This window comes from Crocodylus siamensis, chromosome 4, assembly GCF_052110815.1.
Source record: "Crocodylus siamensis isolate JL-2025a chromosome 4, ASM5211081v1, whole genome shotgun sequence".
Classification (NCBI taxonomy): Eukaryota; Metazoa; Chordata; order Crocodylia; family Crocodylidae; genus Crocodylus; species Crocodylus siamensis.
The window spans coordinates 245,060,153-245,082,628 of NC_143398.1; the positions used below are offsets into that span (position 1 = coordinate 245,060,153).

General features: G+C 44.2%; 1 protein-coding gene across 1 annotated transcript in view; it reads right to left on the reverse strand.

Annotated features, from left to right (window-relative positions):
• LOC149867752 (mitogen-activated protein kinase kinase kinase 2) overlaps positions 1–22,476 on the reverse strand; it is an 85,179-nt gene that overhangs the window by 13,708 nt on the left and 48,995 nt on the right. Inside the window, exons 10-14 of the mRNA XM_090046079.1 lie at positions 19,426–19,493; positions 13,276–13,368; positions 3,344–3,550; positions 2,699–2,847; positions 703–834 (exon numbers count right to left, since the gene is read on the reverse strand). Coding sequence (XP_089902205.1) covers positions 703–834; positions 2,699–2,847; positions 3,344–3,550; positions 13,276–13,368; positions 19,426–19,493 — 649 coding nt within the window. The remainder of the gene's footprint in view (positions 1–702; positions 835–2,698; positions 2,848–3,343; positions 3,551–13,275; positions 13,369–19,425; positions 19,494–22,476) is intronic.

The window sequence follows — 22,476 nt, forward strand, 5'->3', positions numbered from 1 at the left end:
GAAGGCTGCAATTCTAAGAAATATAAGATCAGAATGGATGAAGTATGTGCCCATCTTACTATAATTAGAGTTCTGCTTGTTCCATATTGAGAATCAGTACAAATCTGCAGTTGTCAGAGAGGAAAAAAAATACTTCCATAGGGAAGCAGGCAGAGCGAGGAGATCGTAAGAGACGCTCCATCTGCCAAACAAAAAAGATAAGCTGCCACAAATGTTGGCCACCACCGCTTTAAAACAAAGGCATGCTGGTTGTGATTAGAAGTTTAAAAGGGTTGTTAAAATTATAGATGGCTTTAAAGAGCTCACAAAGCTCTCTTTTCAAAGGCATCTGGTGCAAGAAATGCCCAGCCACATGCAATCAATTATTAATCTACCTAAACTATTCTAATATACTATGAGTATACTAATATACTATTGTAATATAACTATTCTAAATGAATAAACAATTAACACAGTAGACAAGAGTCAGATGTTCCTCATCTAGCTGATCATCTTTGGCTGTCTATTTATTTGACACTTCTTGAACACCTGTACAGAGGTGGTGAGCAGCCTTAGTCGGAAGTCAGGGCGAAGGTAGAGCGATGTGGCAGCTTGTAGAGACTACCTTCTGTTTTAACATCCATGCGTGTGATCCTGCAACACTCATCCACTGGAGGCCTTGCCACCTCACCATCACCACCTGCAATGAGCTCTCTTGCTTACCCCTGGCATGTACTCCATGAATATGGAGAGGGTTCTTTCCGGGGGATCCCTCAAGCAGCCATAATACTGAACAATTCTCTCATGGAGCAGGTTTTTCAGCAGCTGAATCTCACATTCAAGTGCGTTTACTTCCTGAAAGGAAACATAAGTAAACTAAGCACACTCAGCAGACACCTTGGCTAATAACAGTAATATGATTTTTCAGATTTCTGTCAACAAGGCCAGGATTTAAAGGACAAAATTTGGGGCAATCTAAATTAATTGGAGAATTACTCTGGAGACCACATAAAGTTTACACATTTTCCAGTCAGAAAACGCAGAGCTGGAATGAACAAGAACAGTTCTGCAACAAGATCTGAGAAGTGCTCGACTGTAAAGTCTCCAGGAGTGCTCTGCAGTTATTTCCAGCTTCTCGCAACTCCAAGGGTCCTCACCCTCTTCATTTCACAGCTCATTAAATATAACATGTCTGACAATTTAGTTAAGCATGGAAGAATACAAAAACCATGCTGTAACACTGGGTTACACACTTTCGTAATTTAGATCCGTCTACAGGAATCTTTAATCCTAATTCTTATTTTATTCCAAGTAAGGACCACATTTGTAAATCTAAATGCATCAATTCCCCGAGTACATAGTTTAATTGTTTTTTCCTCCCCAATGCATGGGAAGCAGGTAAAGATGCCTTAAAAAGCTGTTCCCTGTTTGTAAAGTTTTGTTGTATAAGACTTTTAAAACTGGCTCTAAAATGAAATGTTACAGGATTGCAGAGATCCCACATGGAAGGCATTCATTAAAACTGGCTGTTTATCCACTGCAAATCACTTGTGGTACTCAAAAATTTCCAAAGGTAGAAAAAACCTCTTGGTAAGGACTTGAATTTGTTTTAAAAAAAAGAGATGGCAAGCGTGGTTGTTCACTGAACAGTAACTACTGAGGGCACGGGGTCTATATTTGTCATCTCCAAAGCAAGCTCATTATTTACATTTTTTAAATCACAATCACCCGACCACCGGTTCTTTCTTTGCTCCTATGCCACCAGAAGAGAGTCTACAAACTGGCTTCAGTCAGTTCTGCACATGATGCATGAAGAGCTGGCGTAGAATCCAGCTCATTCTCCTGCAGCAATAACGACTGCAATGCTAACGACTGAAAATACAATAATTCATTACTGTCTGTAACAAAACCACCAGGCTCATCTTGAATGACAGTAGATCTAGAGCAGAGTTGGGCAATTATTTTAGGTGGAGGGCTGCATACTGCGTTTTGGCAAGCCGCATGACAGGCAGCCAGGGCAGATAAATATTAATTTTCCAAGTTTTTTCAGGGGCCCTAAGGGCCAGATAGAATGGCCTGGTGGGCCACATCCAGCCCACGGGCTGCATTTTGCCCATCCCTGATCTAGACAGTCCCAATCGGTGACACTTTTACACTATTTCTTTTCCGACTATTTAAAGGGCAAATTCAGATGAGACCAATCCAAGCCATGCTTAACAAAAGCAGTAAAATGCTCTTAGGGAAACAATTTGGGATCAGCTATATTAGGTCAATTGACATTGGACTTGACCCTAAGCAAGCATTTGTACTTAAATCATCTCCATTTAATGACGTTTTCTAATAAAACTTCTTGCTGGCTTTATTGTACAATGAATGAAAAGACATGTTAGTTCCTACATTTTTCATTCAACAACATCAATATTTCTGCAGGATGCATTTTCTTAAATATTAGATTATTATTTAGCTTTATAGACTCAGGTTATATTGAATTTGAGAATACTGTACATGTTATCTGCAGCAAGATACATGGGATATGCAAATCTTGTGTGACAGCACAGTGTAATTATTGAACTGATATCTATCACTTTGCCATGTAGACATATTAAGTGTGCAACTATTTGAAAGGAGACAAAGAGAAAAGAAAAGCAACGTCTGTTTAGATCACACAGAAAACCACTCTCACAATGTCCTTTACAAATACCTGTTTCAGGTCTCTTACCTTGCTCGTTTCTGGACTGTCAGGGTCAAACTGAACTTGTTTAACTGCCAATTCTCTTCCTGTATCAGCATCATAGCATAGATATACTCTGCCAAATGCACCCTGACCAAGAAGCTTGCCAAGTCTCCAGTTAGTTGGAGCTCGTGGTGCTGAAAATATAAGTATGTTTTGTTTTTCAAATGAGCCTGCTATTCAGACCAAGTAAAACTGGAATACATAGGAAATAACATTTTGGGGAAAAAAAGAGAATACTTTAAATCAGAAGATGTCCATAAAAATGAGTTATAACAATCTCCAAATCAAAAATTTAATCCAAACACTTTCTTAATAAAATCTATACTGCTCCCACAAAATATTTTTATATATTAAATGTAACATATGCCTAAGGTACCAAGAGCTAATCTGAAAAGAAAATGCATTTGGTCATTGTGTTGTAGAAGTGCCCACTAAAAAAAACTCTTACAATAATCTTGGACACCCACCTTTAACTTTGTCACCTTGTGGGCATGCACAGCATTCTTTAACAGATATTTTGAGAATCTAGTTATTTCACACACTCTCTACTCAGTTCTATACTCAGTCAGTCCTATCCTCTGCATTTCAAAACTGTTTTCTGTCGGAGGCAGCAATGTGTCTTTAACTTACAGCGGCTGGGTGGGCTGATGTCCATCACTGACAAGGTAGGATTGTCTATGTCACTTCCCCTTCTTCTCATTCGGTTATCTTCATACTCTGGAGTAAAGATGCTGCTCCCACTGCTTGTACTCAATGAGTGATCAGTAGGGCTGAAACTCACTGGAGACCGGAAGCTGTTTCCTTGGGTCCTCCTGGCCCTTGGAAAAGTTTTACGACCTGCAACAGTGCACAGAAGGCTATCTGTGATAGTGTATTATAAAGAACCAGTATTAAGCAATATATATGGATATATATATTGCATAAAGCAATCATTGCATAGTTTGATTTTTCCACAGAATGATATGACTGAATGATTACGTTGTTTGGTTAGCCTGCTGTGTGGAAGAGTGTATATGTGATGCCTCCACACAGTGATCAGACTTCAGCTTAATGGCTTGGTTTGAGACTCAAGCAGAATTTCTCAAACAACAGACTAAAACTCCCACCCTTAACAAGGCACCAGGCCTTGCAATGGACCCACATCAATACAGACTATATCATCACTGGACTTAATAACAAGGAGTCCAATATTCAAGGTTCATTCTCCTGCAACTCAACCAATATTGTATATGCCATCAAATGCTTACAATGCCCATCTGCTATCGACATCAGAGACAGAGGGCATTTCTACATGTAAGAATGAATGAACGGCCATCTAATGTCAGCTGCAGAAAGACACAAAAGCCTGTGGCAGAACACTTCAAACTTCCTGGAACACTCCATCGCTGACTTGGGTTGCTGTTCAGTATGGTTTAACCAGGGACTACAGATTCTTATCTTTTTATCTGGATTAGCTTTTGTGACCCTTTGTTCCTATGGGTTCCTTGCTTGTATGCAACTCACAGCACTCCCCTGCCTCCTGCCTTCTTATCTATCGCATTCAAATCAGTCACTCCACTTTATACTCTCCTCTGAGCTGTCCCTTCACAGCATCTGATGAAGTGGACTTGGCTTCATGATAGCTTGTGCTTTATACACAATTTAGTTAGACCATAAAGGTGTGTATATCTACCCTGGCAAACAGAGCCAGTTCTTGATCCAATACTGGTAGGGACTGGGAGCTGTATACAGCTAACATTTGCAATTCCTGAGGAGTGAGTTTTGTAACTGAGACTCCTGTGCAGCTTGAAGAAATCTAGTTCACTGCTCCCTCTGGAATGTGCCTCCTTTTCCACTACTATATTAGGTTGTAGTCATTCCTGAAAAGCAGGCCAAAGATACCCTGGCGTTCTACTGTTACATCTAGGTCGATGTCTTCACTCAGAGGGTGGCTAATATTTTTCAAAATGAAGGTGAAAGAAAACCTAAAATCAGGAGCAAGAGAAAGAGAAAGGAAAGCAGAGGGCCAGAGAAGTAAAGCAAATAACAGGTGACAAAAAAGCTGAAATACTCGATTCTTTTTTTGCTTCAGTCTTCACAAAAAAAGATTAATGACGAGATGCTTAACACAATTTATATTAACAAAGGGATAGGAGTGCAGGTCAGAATAGGAGAGGAAGAAGTTAAAGAATATATGGGATATTCACACAGACAAGGTTCTTCAGGTAAATCTGATACCTTTTATTAGACCAACTCAAGTAGTTGCAAAAATTCTTCTTTGCAAGCTTTCAGGTATAAATATCCTTCGTCAAGCTGAGGAAGCACCTGCAGTTGGTGTGTGCTCTTCCTGGATGGAATGAATACAGGTTTCCCTCGCCAACCATGGTTTTGAGCATCCATGGTTTAGTCTCCGCACCCTTTTGGCAACCACGGTATACAGTTTTGAGTAACCACGGTTTTCCGTGGCCGCACATCAGCACACCAACCTCCTGGTCTTGCTCGTGCCTCTGCTTCCTCACCACCCCACAACCCCTGGTCCCCTTGCTGAAGGTGACCCCCAGCCCTGCCGGAGGTGCAAGCGGGGGCAGGGAGCTGCTCTACCCGCAGCGGCAGGGAATGGCAGGCCCACTCATCGCTGTACCCTGCTGCCCTGCTTCCCTTCCCCACAACCCAGCACAGCAGGGAGCAGAGAAGCCATGCGGGGGAATCTCCTTGCCTGCTGCTGCTCGCCCTGCGCTATCCCAGCGACGCGCCTCCTGTGTCTGCTCCTGGTTTCAGGGGCGCAGACCTGCGCTGCTGTCCACAGTGCAACCCTGTGTGCAGGAGGCACATCGCCAGGGCAGCGTGAGGTGAGCAGATCCCCACATGGCTTCTCTGCTCCCTGCCGTGCCGGGTTATGGGGGAGGATAGCAGGGCAGCAGGGATCGTCAGCCCTGGCTAGGCCAGGTCATGGGACAATTGAAGTCCAGCAGCTCATCCAGGGGTGCAGGGGGGTGGCTCCTGCTGGTGTCAGGCTGGGATTGTCTCATGACCTGGCTTGGCCAGGGCCCCACGTGCTGCTGACCAGCCAATTGCACATTGCCAGAGGCAGGCACAAAACACCCACACCCCGCCATTCAGATGGCTGTGGGAGGGGAAGCACTGCAGCGTGCTGTGCGGGGCCACCCAGCACGTCCCCCCCAACCCCTTCCTTTCCCCTTTGCCCGGGTAAGAGGCAAATGTGCTGGGAGAGATGCTGCCACTACGCCCAGTGCGTGCTCCATCCCCGTCCGCCAGTGCATACCCGCTATAACCTAAGTACCCCTAGGGGTACGCCTCTGCCCAGTTGACCACCCTGTGTATTAAAGGTGTATAAAAATCATTTTTACTTACTATAGTGTACAGTATTCACATCCCTAACCCCATTTTCTCCATAAGCCTTTAGTTTTGCCAACCATGGGAACTTTCCAGAACCTAACCTCCGTGGTTGGTGAGGGGGACCTGTAGTAAAGAGGCCAGGGGTATGCATGCAAGAAAGGCAGGCAGTGAAGATGTCAATTGAGGAGTCAGTGGGTGAGAGACAGGCTGGAAAGGGGAGAATGAATGTAGCTGATACATAGTGGAGAGGTACCTGGAGAGTCAGACATTAGGCAGGTTATAATGCGTCATAGTTATATGTCCTTAGACCAACACGGCTACAACCCATACCCCTGTAAATCTGGATAATTAGATGTATTCAAGACAGCACAGTCTGCTGAATGGCACCATAGTCTGCAGAGATGAACAGCCAGCAGTGGTGAAAGAACAGGTTAGGTAGGGACTATTTAGAAAAGCTGGATGTGTACATGTCCATAGAGCCAGACATGATGCACCCGAGGGTATGGAGGGAGTTGGCTGATGTGACTGCAGAGCTGCTGGCCATTATCTTTGAAAACTTGTGGCAATTGGGAGAAGTCCCAAACAACTGGAAAAGGGCACATATAGGGCCCATCTTTAAGAAAGGGAAGAAGGAGGATCTGGAGCTACAGACCAGCCAGCCTCACCTCAGGCCCTAAAAAAATCATGAGGCAGGTCCTCAAGGAATCCATTTCTAAGCACTTGGAGGAGAAGGAGGTGATTAGGAACAGCCAGAATGGATTCACCAGGGCAAGTCATGCCTGACTCGGCAGGCATTGGGGGAGTCCCTGTTCCCCCGTGCGCTGCCAGGAGTGACCAGGAATAACGGTCACAAGCTGGCGGAGGGTAGGTTTAGATTAGATATTAGGAGGCGCTACTTCACAGTCAGGGCGGCTAGGGCCTGGAACCGGATTCCAGGGGAAGTGGTGCAGGCTCCTAGCCTGGGGATTTTTAAAAGGAAGTTAGATGAGCACCTTGCCGGGGTCATCTGACCCCGGTGCTCTTTCCTGCCAAGGCAGGGGGTCGGACTAGATGATCTACCTAGGTCCCTTCCGACTCTAGCTACTATGAAACTATGAAACTGACCAACCTGACTGCCTTCTATGACCAGGTGACTGGCTCTGCGGATGCAGAAAGAGCAGTGGACTTGACTTTAGCAAGGTACAGTCTCACACAACATTCTCACGAACAAGCTAAGGAAGCTAAGGTTGGATGTATGGACTGTAAGGTGGATAGAAAACTGGCTGGACAGGCAGGCTCAGAGGGTAGTAATCAATGACCTGATGTCTAGTTTGCAGCAGTTTCAAATGGAGTGCCCAGGGAGTCGGTCCCGGGGTTGGTTTTCTTCAGTATCTCCATCAGCGGCCTGGAAGATGGGATACAGTGCACCTTCAGCAAGTCTGCAGACAACACCAAGCTGCAGGGAGTAGTAGTTACACTGGAGGGTAGGGCTAAGATTCAGAGAGACTTAGACAAGCTGGAAGATTAGATCAAAAGAAATCACATGAGGTTCAACAAGGACAAGTGCAACATCCTGCACTTAGGACGGAAGAAACCCATGCACCAGTACAGGCTGGGGATGACTGGCTAAGTATCAGATATACTGAAAAGGATCTGGGAGCTACAGTGGACAACAAACTAAATATGGGCCAACAGTGTGCCCTTGTTGCCAGGATGGCTAATGGATTAAGGGGAGTGATCCTTCCCCTCTATTCAGCATTGGGGAGGCCACATCTGGAGTCCTGTGTCTAGTTTTGGCCTCCCACTACGGAAAGGCTGTGGACACATTGGAAAGAGTCTAGCAGAAGGCAATGAAAAAGGTTAGGGGGCTGAAGCACATGACTTATGAGGAGAGGCACAGAACACTGGGCTTATTTAGTCTGGAGAAGAAAAGACTGAGGGGGAGATGTAATACCAGCCTTCAAATACCTTCGGGGGGGGCGTTGCAAAGAGTGTCTGTAGACTGTTGCAGATGACAGAACAAGGAGCAATGGTCACAAGTGGCAGCAAGGGAAGTTAGAATTAGATATTAGGAAAAACCTTCTCAGTAGGAGAGTAGTAAAGCACTGAAACAGGTTACCCAGAGAGGTTGGTGGAGTCTCCAACCCTGGACATGTTTAAGACCCAGCTAGACAAAGTCTTGGCTGGGATGATCTAGTTGGGGATTGTCCCACTGAGTAAGGTTTTGGACTAGATGTGACCTCCTGAGGTCACTTCCAACACTAATTTTCTATGATTCTATGACTATAGTCACCCTACAACGCTTATGGAACTAGATGAAGCAATGTCAGGACCAGTCATGATTGCCTTCATTAATTAATGAAGGACTGGGGAGTTTGGAGACGGGAAATATGGGAGCTCTCTTTTAAAAAGGACCCACGTTACACACCACACAGCCTAACTGTGATTACCAGAAAGATCTTAGGACAAATTATTAAACAATGTATAATCACTGAAAGGAAAATAATTATTATAACCCAACAACTCAGAAGCACAGCAGCGGAAAGGGATCTCGGAGTCATAGCTGACTCCAAGATGAATGCAAATCATCAATGTGATGAAGTGGTCGGTAAAGCTAACACAGCACTTTATCAAGCATTAGCAGTTGCATGACAAATGGAACCAGGGAGGTGATTCTTCCCCTCTATGCGGCACCGGTCAGGCCGCAGCTGGAGTACTGGGTCCAGTTCTGGGTGCCCCAGTTCAAGAGGGACGTGGACAACCTCGAGACGGTTCGGAGGAGGGCCACTCATATGGTTAGGTGCCTGCACGCACAGCCCTACAAGGAGAGATTGAGGGCCCTGGATCTCTTGCAAGAAAAGGCTGAGGGGGGATCTTGTGGCCACCTACACATTCACCGGGGGAAGGAAGGAGAGGGAGGGAAGGCAGCAAGGAATAAGAGATGCTCTGTTTACCAGGGCACCCCTTGGAATAACCAGGAACAACGGCCACAAACTGACAGAGAGCAGATTTAGGTCAGACATCAGGAAGAACTTCTTTACAGTGATGGTTGCCCAAATCTGGAATGGGCTTCCAAGAGAGGTGGTGCTCTCCCCTACCTTGGGGGTCTATAAGAGGAGGCTGGACATGCACCTGGCTGCAGTCAGCTAACCCCAGTACTCTTTCCTGCCCAGGGCAGGGGGTCAGACTCAATGATCTACTAAGAACACTTCTGACCCAAACATCTATGAACCCAGATTTGTCTAGAACAAGTCTTATCAAACTAGTATTTCCTTACTGACATTATAGTGGGCCCAGTGGATAAAGGAGTAACGGTAGATGTAACATACCTTTGCCTTAGTAGGATTTTTAGCACTGTCCCAAGTGACACTCTTAAACGTTTGGGAAATACAGTCTAGATGAATTCACCATTAGGTGAACATGCAGAGTGATTGAGTAAAAGCTGCATTCAGTGATTATCTGTGGTATGTTCTGTATTGGGAGCACTTAATCAAGTGAAGCCCTCCAGGAGTCTGTTTTGCATCTCGTTCTATTTTCTACTTATAGTAAAGACTTGGATGAGGGTCTAGAGCAGAAGAGTCCAACTAGCAGCCTGTAAAGAGTTAACCCCCAACCCCCTGACTCCTGGTCCAGGCACTGCTCCTGCTATTGCTGCCAGGGTCTCTGGGCTCCCCTTCCAACTTCTGCTTCCTGCCCTAGGGACAGGCTGGTGAAATGGCAAAGCTGAGCCTGCAATGTCTGGAAAACCCATAGCATAGGAGCTTGGAGGATCTGAAGCATCTGCCCCATGGTGTGGCACAGCAGGGGAAGCCCATGGCCTGGGGTGTGCATATGCCCCAGATGCTCGTAAGTTGGGCAGCCCTGGTCTTGAGACATTTACAATTTGCAGATATCACCAAGTTGCGTTGGGCTGGGTTGCAAACAGCTCTGCCAGACAGGATCTAAATTCGCAATTACTTTGATACGCTGGAAAAATGTTCTGACAAACAAGATAAAATTCAACCTGCAGACATACCATTTTTAGGAAGTCTAATGCACAAATACAAAATGGGAAATAAATGTCAAAGCAGCTAGGATTTTATGTTATGCTACAAAAAATTATGATTCATCTTAATGCTGTTACAAAAATCTCACTGTGGGAGGTATTAGCATTCATGCTATATGAAACAGAGGATGCTGTTATTCCATAGTATTTGGAGCAGATGAAAACCGAGGTGAAATACTGCAGCCAATTTTGGGCAGCACTCTTTACGAAAGTTGTAGACAGATTGGAGAGTGTGTCTCGAGCAGAGTAAAAGCAATGGCAAGAATTTTAGAAGACATGGGATATGGGGAGAGGTTGAAGAAAAAAAAAAAAAAAAGGTTTGTTTAGCCTAAAAAAAGAAAAGATTGGAAGGTGAGGGGGTCATTATTAACTGTTTTCAAATCTGAGGAGGAAGCATTGGTGTCTTTGGGAGAGGGTTTGTGAGTCCCTGCTTCCTTTGGGCTTTGCGGTCTGGTCGTGTTCTCTTGACATTTTGCAGTAGTGTCTGAGGGAGTGAGCTGCTAACAGCTGCTGAAACTACAAGCTGTGAACATGTGTGAATAAAGGAGATGGGGCTATCCTAGAAAAAAAGGCAAAAATCCCATCAACATAAGCTGCAAGTGGAGGGCGGGTGGTGGGGAGAAAGGACACGGAGTGGAACTGGGGTGGGTAGCTCATGCCCCTGCTTTCAAGTGTAGCCTTACGGTCCAAAACAACCCTGATAAATTGGTAAAACAGTCTGAGATTATTCGGATGAAATCAGAATGTGCACTAAATACTGCATTTAGGGGGAAACTGATTTGTTTCCCAAATCAAGCACAAACGTAAAGATAAACTGGCCAGGCTTCAATATTGCAGAATGATACCTAGGGGTTAACAATGGACCACAAGCTGCATATGAGCCAATGATGTACTGTTGCAGCAAAAAAGCCAACAGCATACTGCATTATATTAACAGGAGTGTTACAAGTCACGGAAACTGATTTTTCCACTTTATTTGGCACTGGTGGGGCCTCATCTGGAGTACTGTGTCCAGTTTTGGACGATGGACTTCAAGAAACGTGAATAAACTAGAAATAGTCCAAAGAAGGGCAGCAAAAATTATCAGAGAACTAGAAAACTGGCTTACAAGGAAAGCTAGGAAGAATTAGGATTGGCCAGTCTGGAGAAGACAAAGACTAAAGTAAATTATATAACAGGTCTTCAAATGCAAAAAGGACTGTTAATAAAAGAGATAGGGACTAACTAGTCCATGTTCACCATGGAAAGGACAGGAAGTAATTTTCTTAACCAACATGAGGGAAATGCAAGTTGGATGTCAAGAAGGACCTTCTAAATGTGAGGGTGATTAAGCACTGGAATAGATATCTTAGAGCAGGGGTTGGCAAACTTTCATCAATGGCAGGCTGAATTAACACAGTTCAGTCCTAAAGCAAGCCACAGCCACTGCTGACCTGGCCACCACTGCTTCCCTTGCTGTCCCTCTGATGTAGCTGCCAATTGCCCCAACTGGGGACTGCTGACCTGTGCTTTAGAGAGGCTTTGAACCTCCATTGTTGGAGGTTTCTGAGGGCAGGCTGGACAAACACTTGACTGGGATAGTTTAAACAGAAATGAACAGGCCTTGAATGGGGGATGGACTAAATGTGGACCTCCCAAAATCATGTGATTTCATTAAAGGGAATGGTGACCAATTGATCACCATATCTAGTGACAGTAACCCATTTAAGTTGCAGCGAAGAAGGTTAGGTTAGGTGGAAAGAAAACTTACGTTACATTTGTAGCACTATGAACTCCCTTGTAGTACTCTAGAAAGCAAGCATGTAGATATGTAGGCAGTTTGTAGTGCAACAAAAAAAAAAGGAGGTGGATCTGCCACAAAAAAGTTCCTTTCTCAAAGAGGAACTTTTTGGAAGTGGGGCATTTTGTAGCACTACATGTAATGCTCGTCTAGCTGCACGTAGTAGTACAGGGGACCAAGGGGCTAGGGGGACCAGATGACTGGCAATCTGCCACAGCAAACTGTCAAAGAGAACTGCCAGCACCCCACTATCACGACGCAGCAGAGAACTGGCGAGAGCCAGTGTTGTCACAGTACTGCTGGCGACAGGAATAGCTGCCACAGCCACTGCAAGATCAGTTGTTGCCAGTGCTCCAGTGACAGTAGCACTGCAGGAAAAGCTACCGTTGCTGCTGGTCCTCTCATAGCACCCGTGCCAACAGGAAGTCACCTCCACTCTTCCTCCCCACAGGGGCCATGGCAGCTCTTCCCATGGGTGCTGCAGCAGGAGGAACAGCTGGAAGAGCTCCTATACCTGTGGGACAGGTGGCGGTGAAACAAGCTGCCACCATCATAGGAATGCCAAAAAGAGCCACTGATTACTGACAGCCTGCTGGAGAGGACAGGCTGTCAGTGATCAGGCTCACTGGCTGGAGTGCTACGAAGCTGTGCTCTCCAGGCGGAGGGCAATGTTCTCCCCACCCCCAAAGCGTGCTGCCACACATCTGTGCACCATCACTGCACTCTATTTCTGTAACACTGCAAAGTGCTGAGGCACTCGATAGTGCTACAAAGGAACGTGCGTCCACAGCAGAGAGACACTACCAGAAACAGTTTAGGTATGCTTAATCCTGCCTTGTCACAGTACAAGAAAGGACTTGGGGACCTCAGGAGGTCATTTCTACCCCAACGCTACCTGGAGTTCCATGATAGAGCATATTTAAGGAATTGCATGGCCACTGAAGTTTCTTTCCAATTTACCTGAGATGAAGCTGACAGATCCCACGGCCATCTAGTTTGACTCTAGATGATATAGCTGCCAAAATCCTAATCCTGTTTTAGAACCCATACAACATTTGGGTAAGCCTTACATAAATCAGTTCCACACAACTGAATTATGCCTTAAATAAACAAAAATTTCCATTTAAATGTTATGCTTTTCAATGTCTTTGCTTATCTTTTTACCATTTTGTTATGAAAATCTATCAACATGAGCTCTGGTTTATTTATCCTAATATCTTTTAAATACAAATTGTGGACTTTAACTTTAAATACCCAGGTTAAGTATACCTCACACTTCTATCAGAGGGAAGATTCATGTTTGGTTCTCATTTCTTCTACATTACGTAGAAATACAATTTTACAATATAAAGTAAGCTTTTAACGCCATTACTTTTGAAAAAAATGAAATATATTGAAAAGGTTGCAATGCCATGTACTTACCATCATTGTAGTCTTGATGATGATAAGAAATATGGTATCTTCGGGGATACGTCCCACCTTTTCCAAATTTCTCAAATATTGGGATGTCATACTCTACACAGGATTTAACAACAAAACAAAACACAATGCAGAGTTAAACATGAGGGAAAATTATGAACACAAACACTATGTGCATTGCAACATGCTACTGCCTATTTCTAAGTAGGCACAAAGTTACAGAAAAAATAAAAAGTAAGCTTGCTCTAACATGTAAAGCGGGGGGAAATCAATGCTAGAGTTTTATTTTTTCCTTCAATTAGCAATTTTTTTAACACACAGAAACCTATGACTTAAACAATTCCATTCTAACAGTTTGAAATATGGGACCTTTTTTGGATAAAACTTGATTTTTGGCCCATGTGCCCTGCACAGAGAACAAAAAAACCACTGTAATTTCTCTAAAATTCCCACTGTAAAGGCACCCAAAATTTATGGTATGGCAACATTTCTGGTCTACTTAACATTTCTTGAGTAAGAAGGGTTTGTCCCAATGTCCTCTGAATTCAGGTGTTTGCTTGGCTTTCATCCAGCACTTCACAGATGACGTAATTGTTTGCAAAAGTAGGATGGGTCATACAGTCTACTAAGACTGCCCAGAACTTCCTGTTATATAATCTCATTTTCAGTGATTTATAATTTTTGCAAAGTTTGAACCATTTGGGCAGATATTTACCACAACATTAGGAATTTCCCCCCATAAAAGATTACGGGCCACAAAAATTCCACAATTTTGGAGAACAAGTTTTGAGGAAGAGACCGTTCCAAAATTCTGGAGACCTTCTCTCCAAAATGCTCTAGCAATCCTAAACTTTGAAGATCTGAAATTTCGCCAGCGGTGGCCTGTCTCCCAGGGACAAGTCTTTTATTATCCCATAAAAATCCATATCTATTATAAGCTCTACACGTCTGGTAAAGCATGCTTTTTGTAGCTGAAATCTCTATAAATTCATTCGTACTAAGCATGCTCAAGCCTGTCACAGCTGCTACTGCTCATCAACCTGCACAGGCACCTTTCATAGTTTCATAGTAGCTAGAGTCGGAAGGGACCTAGGTAGATCATCTAGTCCGACCCCCTGCCTTGGCAGGAAAGAGCACCGGAGTCAGATGACCCCGGCAAGGTGCTCATCTAACTTCCTTTTAAAAATCCCCAGGCTAGGAGCCTGCACCACTTCCCCTGGAAGCCGGTTCCAGGCCCTAGCCGCCCTGACTGTGAGGTAGCGCCTCCTAATATCTAATCTAAACCTACCCTCCGCCAGCTTGTGACCGTTATTCCTGGTCACTCCTGGCAGCGCACGGGGGAACAGGGACTCCCCCAATACCTGCTGATCCCCCCTGACCAGTTTGTAGCAGGCCACAAGATCCCCCCTTAACCTTCTCTTGTGGAGGCTAAACAGGTTCAGGTCCTGTAGCCTCTCCTCATAAGGCCTGCCCTGCTGACCCCTGATCATACGAGTGGCCCTCCTCTGGACTCTCTCCATATCGTCCACGTCCCTCTTGAAGTGTGGCGCCCAGAACTGGACGCAGTACTTCAGCTGCGGCCTGACCAGTGCCGCATAGAGGGGGAGGATCACCTCCCTGGACCTGCTCGAGATGCATCTGTGGATGCATGACAGGGTACGGTTGGCCTTCTTGACTGCCTCCCCACACTGCCGGCCCATGTTCATCGTGGAGTCAATGACGACTCCAAGATCCTTTTCCGTCTCCGTGCTGGCAAGAGGGGAGTTCCCCAACCTGTAAGTGTGGTGCCGGTTCTTCCTCCCCATGTGCAACGCCTTGCACTTATCAGTGTTAAACCCCATCCTATTCTCATCTGCCCACCGTTGCAACCTGTCAAGGTCAGCTTGTAGCTTATTGCATCCTTCTAGTGCACCCATATCCCCCCACATCTTAGTGTCATCAGCAAACTTGAACAGGGTGCTACTACCCCCTCATCCAAGTCACTGATGAAGATGTTGAACAGTGCGGGCCCGAGGACCGAGCCCTGCGGGACCCCACTGCCCACGTCCTTTCAGGTCGAGAAGAACCCATCCACTACCACCCTCTGGGTGCGGCCCTCCAACCAGTTAGCGACCCATTTGACCGTGTGGGCATCGACACCACAGTCTCCCAGCTTTTTGATGAGGACAGGGTGAGAGACAGTGTCGAAAGCCTTCCGGAAGTCCAGAAAGACTACATCCACAGCAACCCCTGCGTCTAATGATTTGGTGACCTGATCGTAAAAGGCCACCAGGTTGGTCTGACAAGACCTGCCACTGATGAACCCATGTTGGTTGCCCCTGAGCATGCATTCCCCTGCAAGGCCGTCCTGGATGTGTGCCAGGATAATTTTTTCAAAGAGCTTACCCGGGATTGAGGTAAGACTAACTGGCCTGTAATTTCCCGGGTCCTCTTTTTTTCCCTTTTTGAAGATAGGGACCACATTGGCCCTCTTCCAGTCCTCCGGCACCTCGCCAGAGCACCACGAGTGCTCGTAGAGCCGCGCCAGGGGTCCCGCAATGACCTCGGCCAGTTCCTGTAGAGCCCTAGGGTGAAGATCGTCCGGACCAGCGGACTTGAACACGTCCAGCCTCTCCAGAAGTACCCTAACCAACTCCTCGCTAACCCCTGGCCCAGGCGTGTCTCTCCCGGGGCCCGAGGGGGGCCCAGCAGGGAGGTGGCTGAACTGGTCCCTACTTAGGAAGACAGAGGCAAAGAAATCGTTAAATATGTTAGCTTTGTCATCTGGCATGACGACTAAGTTGCCCATCGTGTCCTGCAGGGGCCCCACATTACCCGGGACCCTCTTTTTACCCCCTATGTATTTGAAGAAGGACTTCTTATTGTCCTTAATCCGGGAAGCTAGTCCTATCTCCATCTCTGCCTTGGCCTTCCTGACTGCCCCCCTACATCCTCGGGCGACTGTAACATAGTCCTTCTTGGTGATGACCCCATCCCTCCATTGGGTGTATGCCTCCCTTTTAGCAAGGAGACATTCCCGGATGCTCCTAGTGAGCCATGGGGGTTTATGTGCCCTCCTGCTCCCTTTGACCCTTGTTGGGATTACCTCCCTTTGGGCATGGAGGATCATCTCCTTAAGGAGCAACCACTCACCTTGGACATCTGGCTCCCTTCCCCTCTGGGTCCTCAGCGCTTCCCCAACGATCCTCCTTAGCTTGTTGAAGTCAGCCCTTCTAAAGTCTAGGGCTGTTGCCTTGCTGCAGCCCTTTGCCACCTTACGCTGGATGGTGAATTCCAGCAAGCGATGATCACTGTTTCCCAGGTGGCCCATCACCCGCAGCCCCTCACCAGGTCGTCACCCGTGGCCAGCACCAGGTCCAACAAGGCATCTCCCCTGGTGGGACTGTGCACCTCCTGGGTTAGATGGAGGTCCTGCACTCTGGCTAAGAACCAACGTGAGCGGTCAGACTTGGCTGACTGCTCTTCCCAGCAGATGTCTGGGAAGTTCAGGTCCCCCATGATGACCACATCCTTAGCCCTCACTGCCTCTGTGAGCTGACCTAAGAATTCCTGGTCGAGCTCTTCTCCCTGGTTGGGAGGTCTATAGTAGACTCCCACCGTTAAGTCTCTATCCCCTGGACTGCCTTTTACTCTAACCCAGAGCACCTCAGAGTGCCCCCCCTCTATCCCCTTGCTAATTGACGAGGAAGTATATTCCTCCTTGATGTAGAGTGCTACTCCTCCACCTTTCCTTCCTATCCTGTCCCTCCTGTATAGCCTATAGCCCTTGACACTCACTGCCCAGTCATGCGATGAGTCCCACCACGTTTCTGTGATCCCCACTATGTCAGGGCTGGTGACAGCTAGGAGGGCGAGTTCCTCCTGCTTCTTCCCCATACTTTGAGCATTCGTGTAGAGGCATTTGAGGCCTCCAACGGTTGTGCCCACTGACCCCCTAGTCTCAGCAATCCAACGGTTGTGACCACTGACCCCCTAGTCTCAGCAACTCACGCGTGATCAGACCATGCACACAGTTCTTCAGAACAACCAAGCAAGCTCCAGTGCCTAAGGGCTTTCCCTGCAATGGCTACTCCAGGCAGGGTACCATAACTGAACTCTCTGCCCCTGCGAGCACTGAGTCAGCATGGAGGAAGCAGCCAGCTAATTCAAATGCAGAGGGGACAGAAACCAGATGGAATGTAGAAGGAAACAACTGGACTGGAACAAGGAGGCTGAAAGAAATGGTACTAGAGATGGGAACAGAAACAGACTGGGAGGGGCATGAAGAGAGGGGAGATGGGGACTGACAGCCAGATGGGGAAGCTCGAACAGCAGAGGTGCTTGAGGCAGCGTGAGGCCATAAAATGCCATTTCTGTTTTCTTTTCAGATTGCTTTAAGGAAGTACACATAAAAACTATGCAGAAAAAAAGAACATAAAGGATAAAGACAAAATTTAGGAAAGACCATAATTTAAGTTTGCATCCTTAGATGTATCTGTTAGCATATGGTCTTTAATTACATGACCTTAAGAGTGTTTTCTACAGGACTCTCATCCTGTTCAGTCCATAAAATGGTCCAGCTCTGGGGATAAATGAAGGCTGTATAATAAAAAGGGTTCACATATGAAACTCCTTGGCCTCTTATTGCAGAAGCTGAAGAATATGTTGTAAGGCAGGGGATGACAGAAAGACTGTGCATCTAGGCCACATAGTTAACACAGCTGAATGCTGTCTTGGCCAACTGGATACTACTCCAGCTTCACCCACAGACTTCTGGCATGAGGCTACCCAGATCAAAAATAAAAACCGTTGTGTCTGATTAACAGAAGTTCTGTGCACACACAACTAACAGCAAAGTCAATAGGAACAGTTCCTTAAAATACAAGTAGTACTAATAGTTGTATACTGAAAAAAAAATCAGATGCAAAGCATCTCAAATTGGGCACTCAAGATCTACAGATTTGATGGATCATTCCCTATCTGTAACATGGGGAAACTACCCACTTCATCTCCCAGAGGTGAAAATAAATAGGATGTTTATGATGCACTGTGATACAGTAGCATGACAGCAATAAAACAGTGCAGAAAATTAATTGTACTAGCTTAAATGGTGCGTAGAATATGTTTAGGCCACACATTAAGCAAGGAGAAAACAAAATATTAATTAAATGCTCAGTAACTGAGCACGATCCATCCTGTGTACTGAATCCATAAAAGAACTTATAAGAAAATTAGTATGTGGTCATATAAGTAAAGACATAAGGACAAGAGGACTGACTTAAGGTGGCATAAGGAAACTGAATTCTGGCATAGCCGAACTGTTCATTTAGAACTAGATGTTGCAACTTCAATGCTTATTTAATAGCATTTTTGTGGGTACTATATCTAATAACTTGCTAAATACTTTAAAATCCCTAAAGATGAAAGTGCTTTGTAAATGCATATGAATATTTTGACATTTTTTCAGATAACATAGACACTATTTGTTTTCTCTTGCTCCTTCAAGCACAAAAGTTCAACAGACACTGAAAAAACTTATCTATTGAACCACCTTAATTATTAGCCAGCAAACTTCCTATTCCTGAGCTTCACTAGGGGCATGCTATCTCAAAGTCATTTTCATACTTAGCTAGATGCAGCTAGTCTTGAAGGGTGTCCAGTTTGGATTCAAGCCAGGACTTGTTATGAAAAGAGTGTTAGATGTCAATTGATTGACGATCTCAAAGTTAGGTGAATTTCATTCTTAAACCTGGACACCACTGCTCCATCAGAGCCTAAGCCCACCAATTTATATGGCACAGCATAAAGTCCACCATCTCTGGTGTTAACATGAGTTGGATGGGATGAGGAATACACATTTTCACCCATCCCATGTACAGTGATTTTCTGTTAGAGAGGTTAAAAGTGCTTTACAAAGTGGGGAATCTTTATTTTACAGATGGAAAAAATGAAGGCTCGAAAGGAAATTAAGTAAAATCACACAAAGCTACACAATAGTTTAGTGATGGACCAGGACTACAGCCCAGGTGCAACACCCAGTCCTGATGCCCTAATGCCCTGGATAAGCGTGGTGCTAACTTTGAAAGAAAAACAAGAATGTGATACTGTGCATCTCATTCTGAGATATGCTACTTGCAGAACACACAGAATGGATGAATTGGTGGTTTTACCTACCTGAGAATTCCTGATGATTATCTGGATAGCTTTGTGCCCGTGGCATCCGAGATTTGGGGTAGCTGTCTCTAAAATTGTAAAAACAGACAATATCTAAAATGTTATTGCAGTTAGAGTAATAAAGAAAGTAATTAAAATCTGTTTTGCAACTGCTGCATAAAAAAAAAAAGGATGTCAAAGAACCTAACTTTTAAATGCTAAAACTTATAATTGATACCTAAAATGGATAGATCTTGCTTGATTTCATAGAAATCAAATGTCATTTGCTTGCAATAGGAAAGGAAGCAATAAACTGGTACTGAGCAATGCCATGTGCAAATATATGAAGTAATGCCTGTGCAGCCACATGCAAGCTCCTATTTGCCATTTTCATATCTAAACAAAACATTAGTTACAGGATGATATCTTTATTGCGAATTCATGGATCCTGTTTAAAAAAATTTCCCAAAAGAAAAGCAGAGCCTTTCTGTGTTTTCTTCACACATTTCCTTTTTCCTTTCATGAAAATGAAGTGATTTCACAAAATCAAGAGCAATTTTTATAGAATCATTTGAGTGCTTTTCCTCATGTGCCTGTACTCTTTCTTATATAGAAGTCCTAGCTACCAAGTAGGAATGAATGAGATTCCCAATTAGAAAGAACGACCAATTCCAGGACAGCACTTCCATAACAAACCACCTCAGAGTCTTCTTTTTCCTCAGAAGATTTTCTTAATTAGCCATTACATGACAAAAGGGCAGGCAGCAAGCCCACCCCCCTACAAAGAGTCTCGGAATAAAGAAAGAGTAGTAAACTAGGGCAGGATGACAAGAGGATCTCTGGCTACGTTTGGGCAAATCAGAACATTTCTAAGCAAAATGTGTTTTCATGGAATATTAGTCAATCCAATCCAGTTTGCACTTCCCCAGGGGGAAAAAGAACTAAAAAAGAGGGTAAGTAATAGAACAGGGTTCAAAATATCTAAATGACAAAAATTTAGTGTACACATACCAAATAGTAAAGAGATTTTTTTCAAGTCTTGAGGTAATCTCTGTACCCTAGATAGCTCATCTGTAAAACAAGGATCTTGCTCAAATCAAAAGATGATAATTTATCTAAATGTTTGTGAAAAAGAGCTTCTTGGGAAAAAAGGTACTATGGAAGGGAAGAATATTAATAATTGTAGTAGCAATTCACTTCCTTCCAAGGAAATGGAACACACACAAATACTATACAAATTTCCATTAGAAGTCTAAAATTTGTGCAACCACTTAGCCATGATGCAAATCTCCAGGAAGAAAAGAAGGTGCTGGAAAACAAATGATCTTCCCTAACACTGGTAAGAGCAATAATTTGTCACTAGTTGAATAAGCATGATTAAGAGTTTAAAAAAGTATTATCTAGTGAGCTATCATTTGCTCTTTATACTTCCAAGCTTCTGGCATGCATCAATCACAAAAGCTTTCCAAGATCTAGTCTTCGTGTGACATTTTGTAGATAATCAACCAATGATTTCACATCTTGTTTTAAAAAATATTGACCTAAGGGGATAGGTGCTTTAATTCTGAAGCAATACCCACTATTTAGTTTGTACAATCCAAATAAAACAAGTTTATACTTCATACCATAAACTTAATCTGATGACTCTATTCAGTGTGGCAACAAGAAGCTAGATTTCAGAGTGACTCATATAGTTGCTGTTGTGCCAATATTTTGACCCACAAGACTACAGGCTGATTCTGAGTCTAGCTAGCACAGGGTTCCTGGACTTGAAAACTAGTAGAAACAACTGTGAAGGACAGAAGGCCCAGATGATCTTGTTACTGCCCTGCTAAGACGCAGAGAGAGCTGCATATCATAAGCAAAAAAAAAAAAAAATCAAAATGGAAACTGATCTCTTGCCTCAAAACATTTACACTTTCCTGGTCCAACTCCATTTCTATAACAGGCAAGAAACTGCTATTACAGCTTTGCAAGTAAAAATAGACAGAAGTTCCTTAGGTGCTCTGGACACGTTAAATTAGTCTCTTACCAGAGAAGAACAGGAAGGTAAGACTTTTGAATACATATTCATAAATTCAGCAGCTTTTCATTCATCAACAATTGATAATGGCCTTGTGTAGTCTAACTAAAAATCAATTACGTGTAAAAAACAGCACAAAAGAGTAGGCAAGTTTAACTGCCTACCCTTTTGAGGATGGCGTGAACATCTTACATCCACTGGAGGGAAAAAAGTTTAACTAATTTATATGATGCTTGGCCACAGCTCTGACCACTATCCAAAATTTAAAACACATTTTTAAAAATATCTAGAATGTAAGTAGCTGTTGGATTCAATTTTTTAATTTCTAGCTACCCTATTGATAGACTCGCTCCCAGAAAAAATCAACATGCTCCACTTCACCGTAACACAAGAACCTACTGGATCATCCTCCCGTGCTCAGTCCTTCCATACGTAGACCTGCAACAACTTAAATGCTGGCCAGAAAAAACAGACTCTACAAAATGGCTGAAAGGGAAACCATCCATTCACAGTGCCATTCTTATCAAATTAAGGAAGATGACCTTCACTGGGATTTGCTAGTTATAACTGGCATTTGTACAAGCCTGCCTGGTTCAACATGGGGAACAACCATCCACTCTGGATCAATGCATCTATTTTTCAAAAATGTGTACTAAAATTGACTGCTACACTTCAAATATTAGGCTCCACCCCTTTGCGCACTTATTGTTTAAATAACTGAGTTACAATTGCTTTTTTCTTCAAAATGATTTTTCAGAAGAGTGACATTCAATTTTAAAAATAAAACTTTAAAAACTCTATCCACCCACATGCATGCACCATATGGATAGACCCGTAATGTTCCATAACATGTTCCAACAATACAATCCTACATTACCGCATTTACTAAAATATAAGATGAGGCTTTTCCACCATAATCAACACAGAGGAAAAAAGCTCCATATCTAACATTTGCCTACAAGAAAATCAAATTAAATACAATGCCCATCTTTGAGCTGCTGCTAAAAGCAGCATGTGCTCAGTAATGGAAACCAATTCTGAAGTTGATT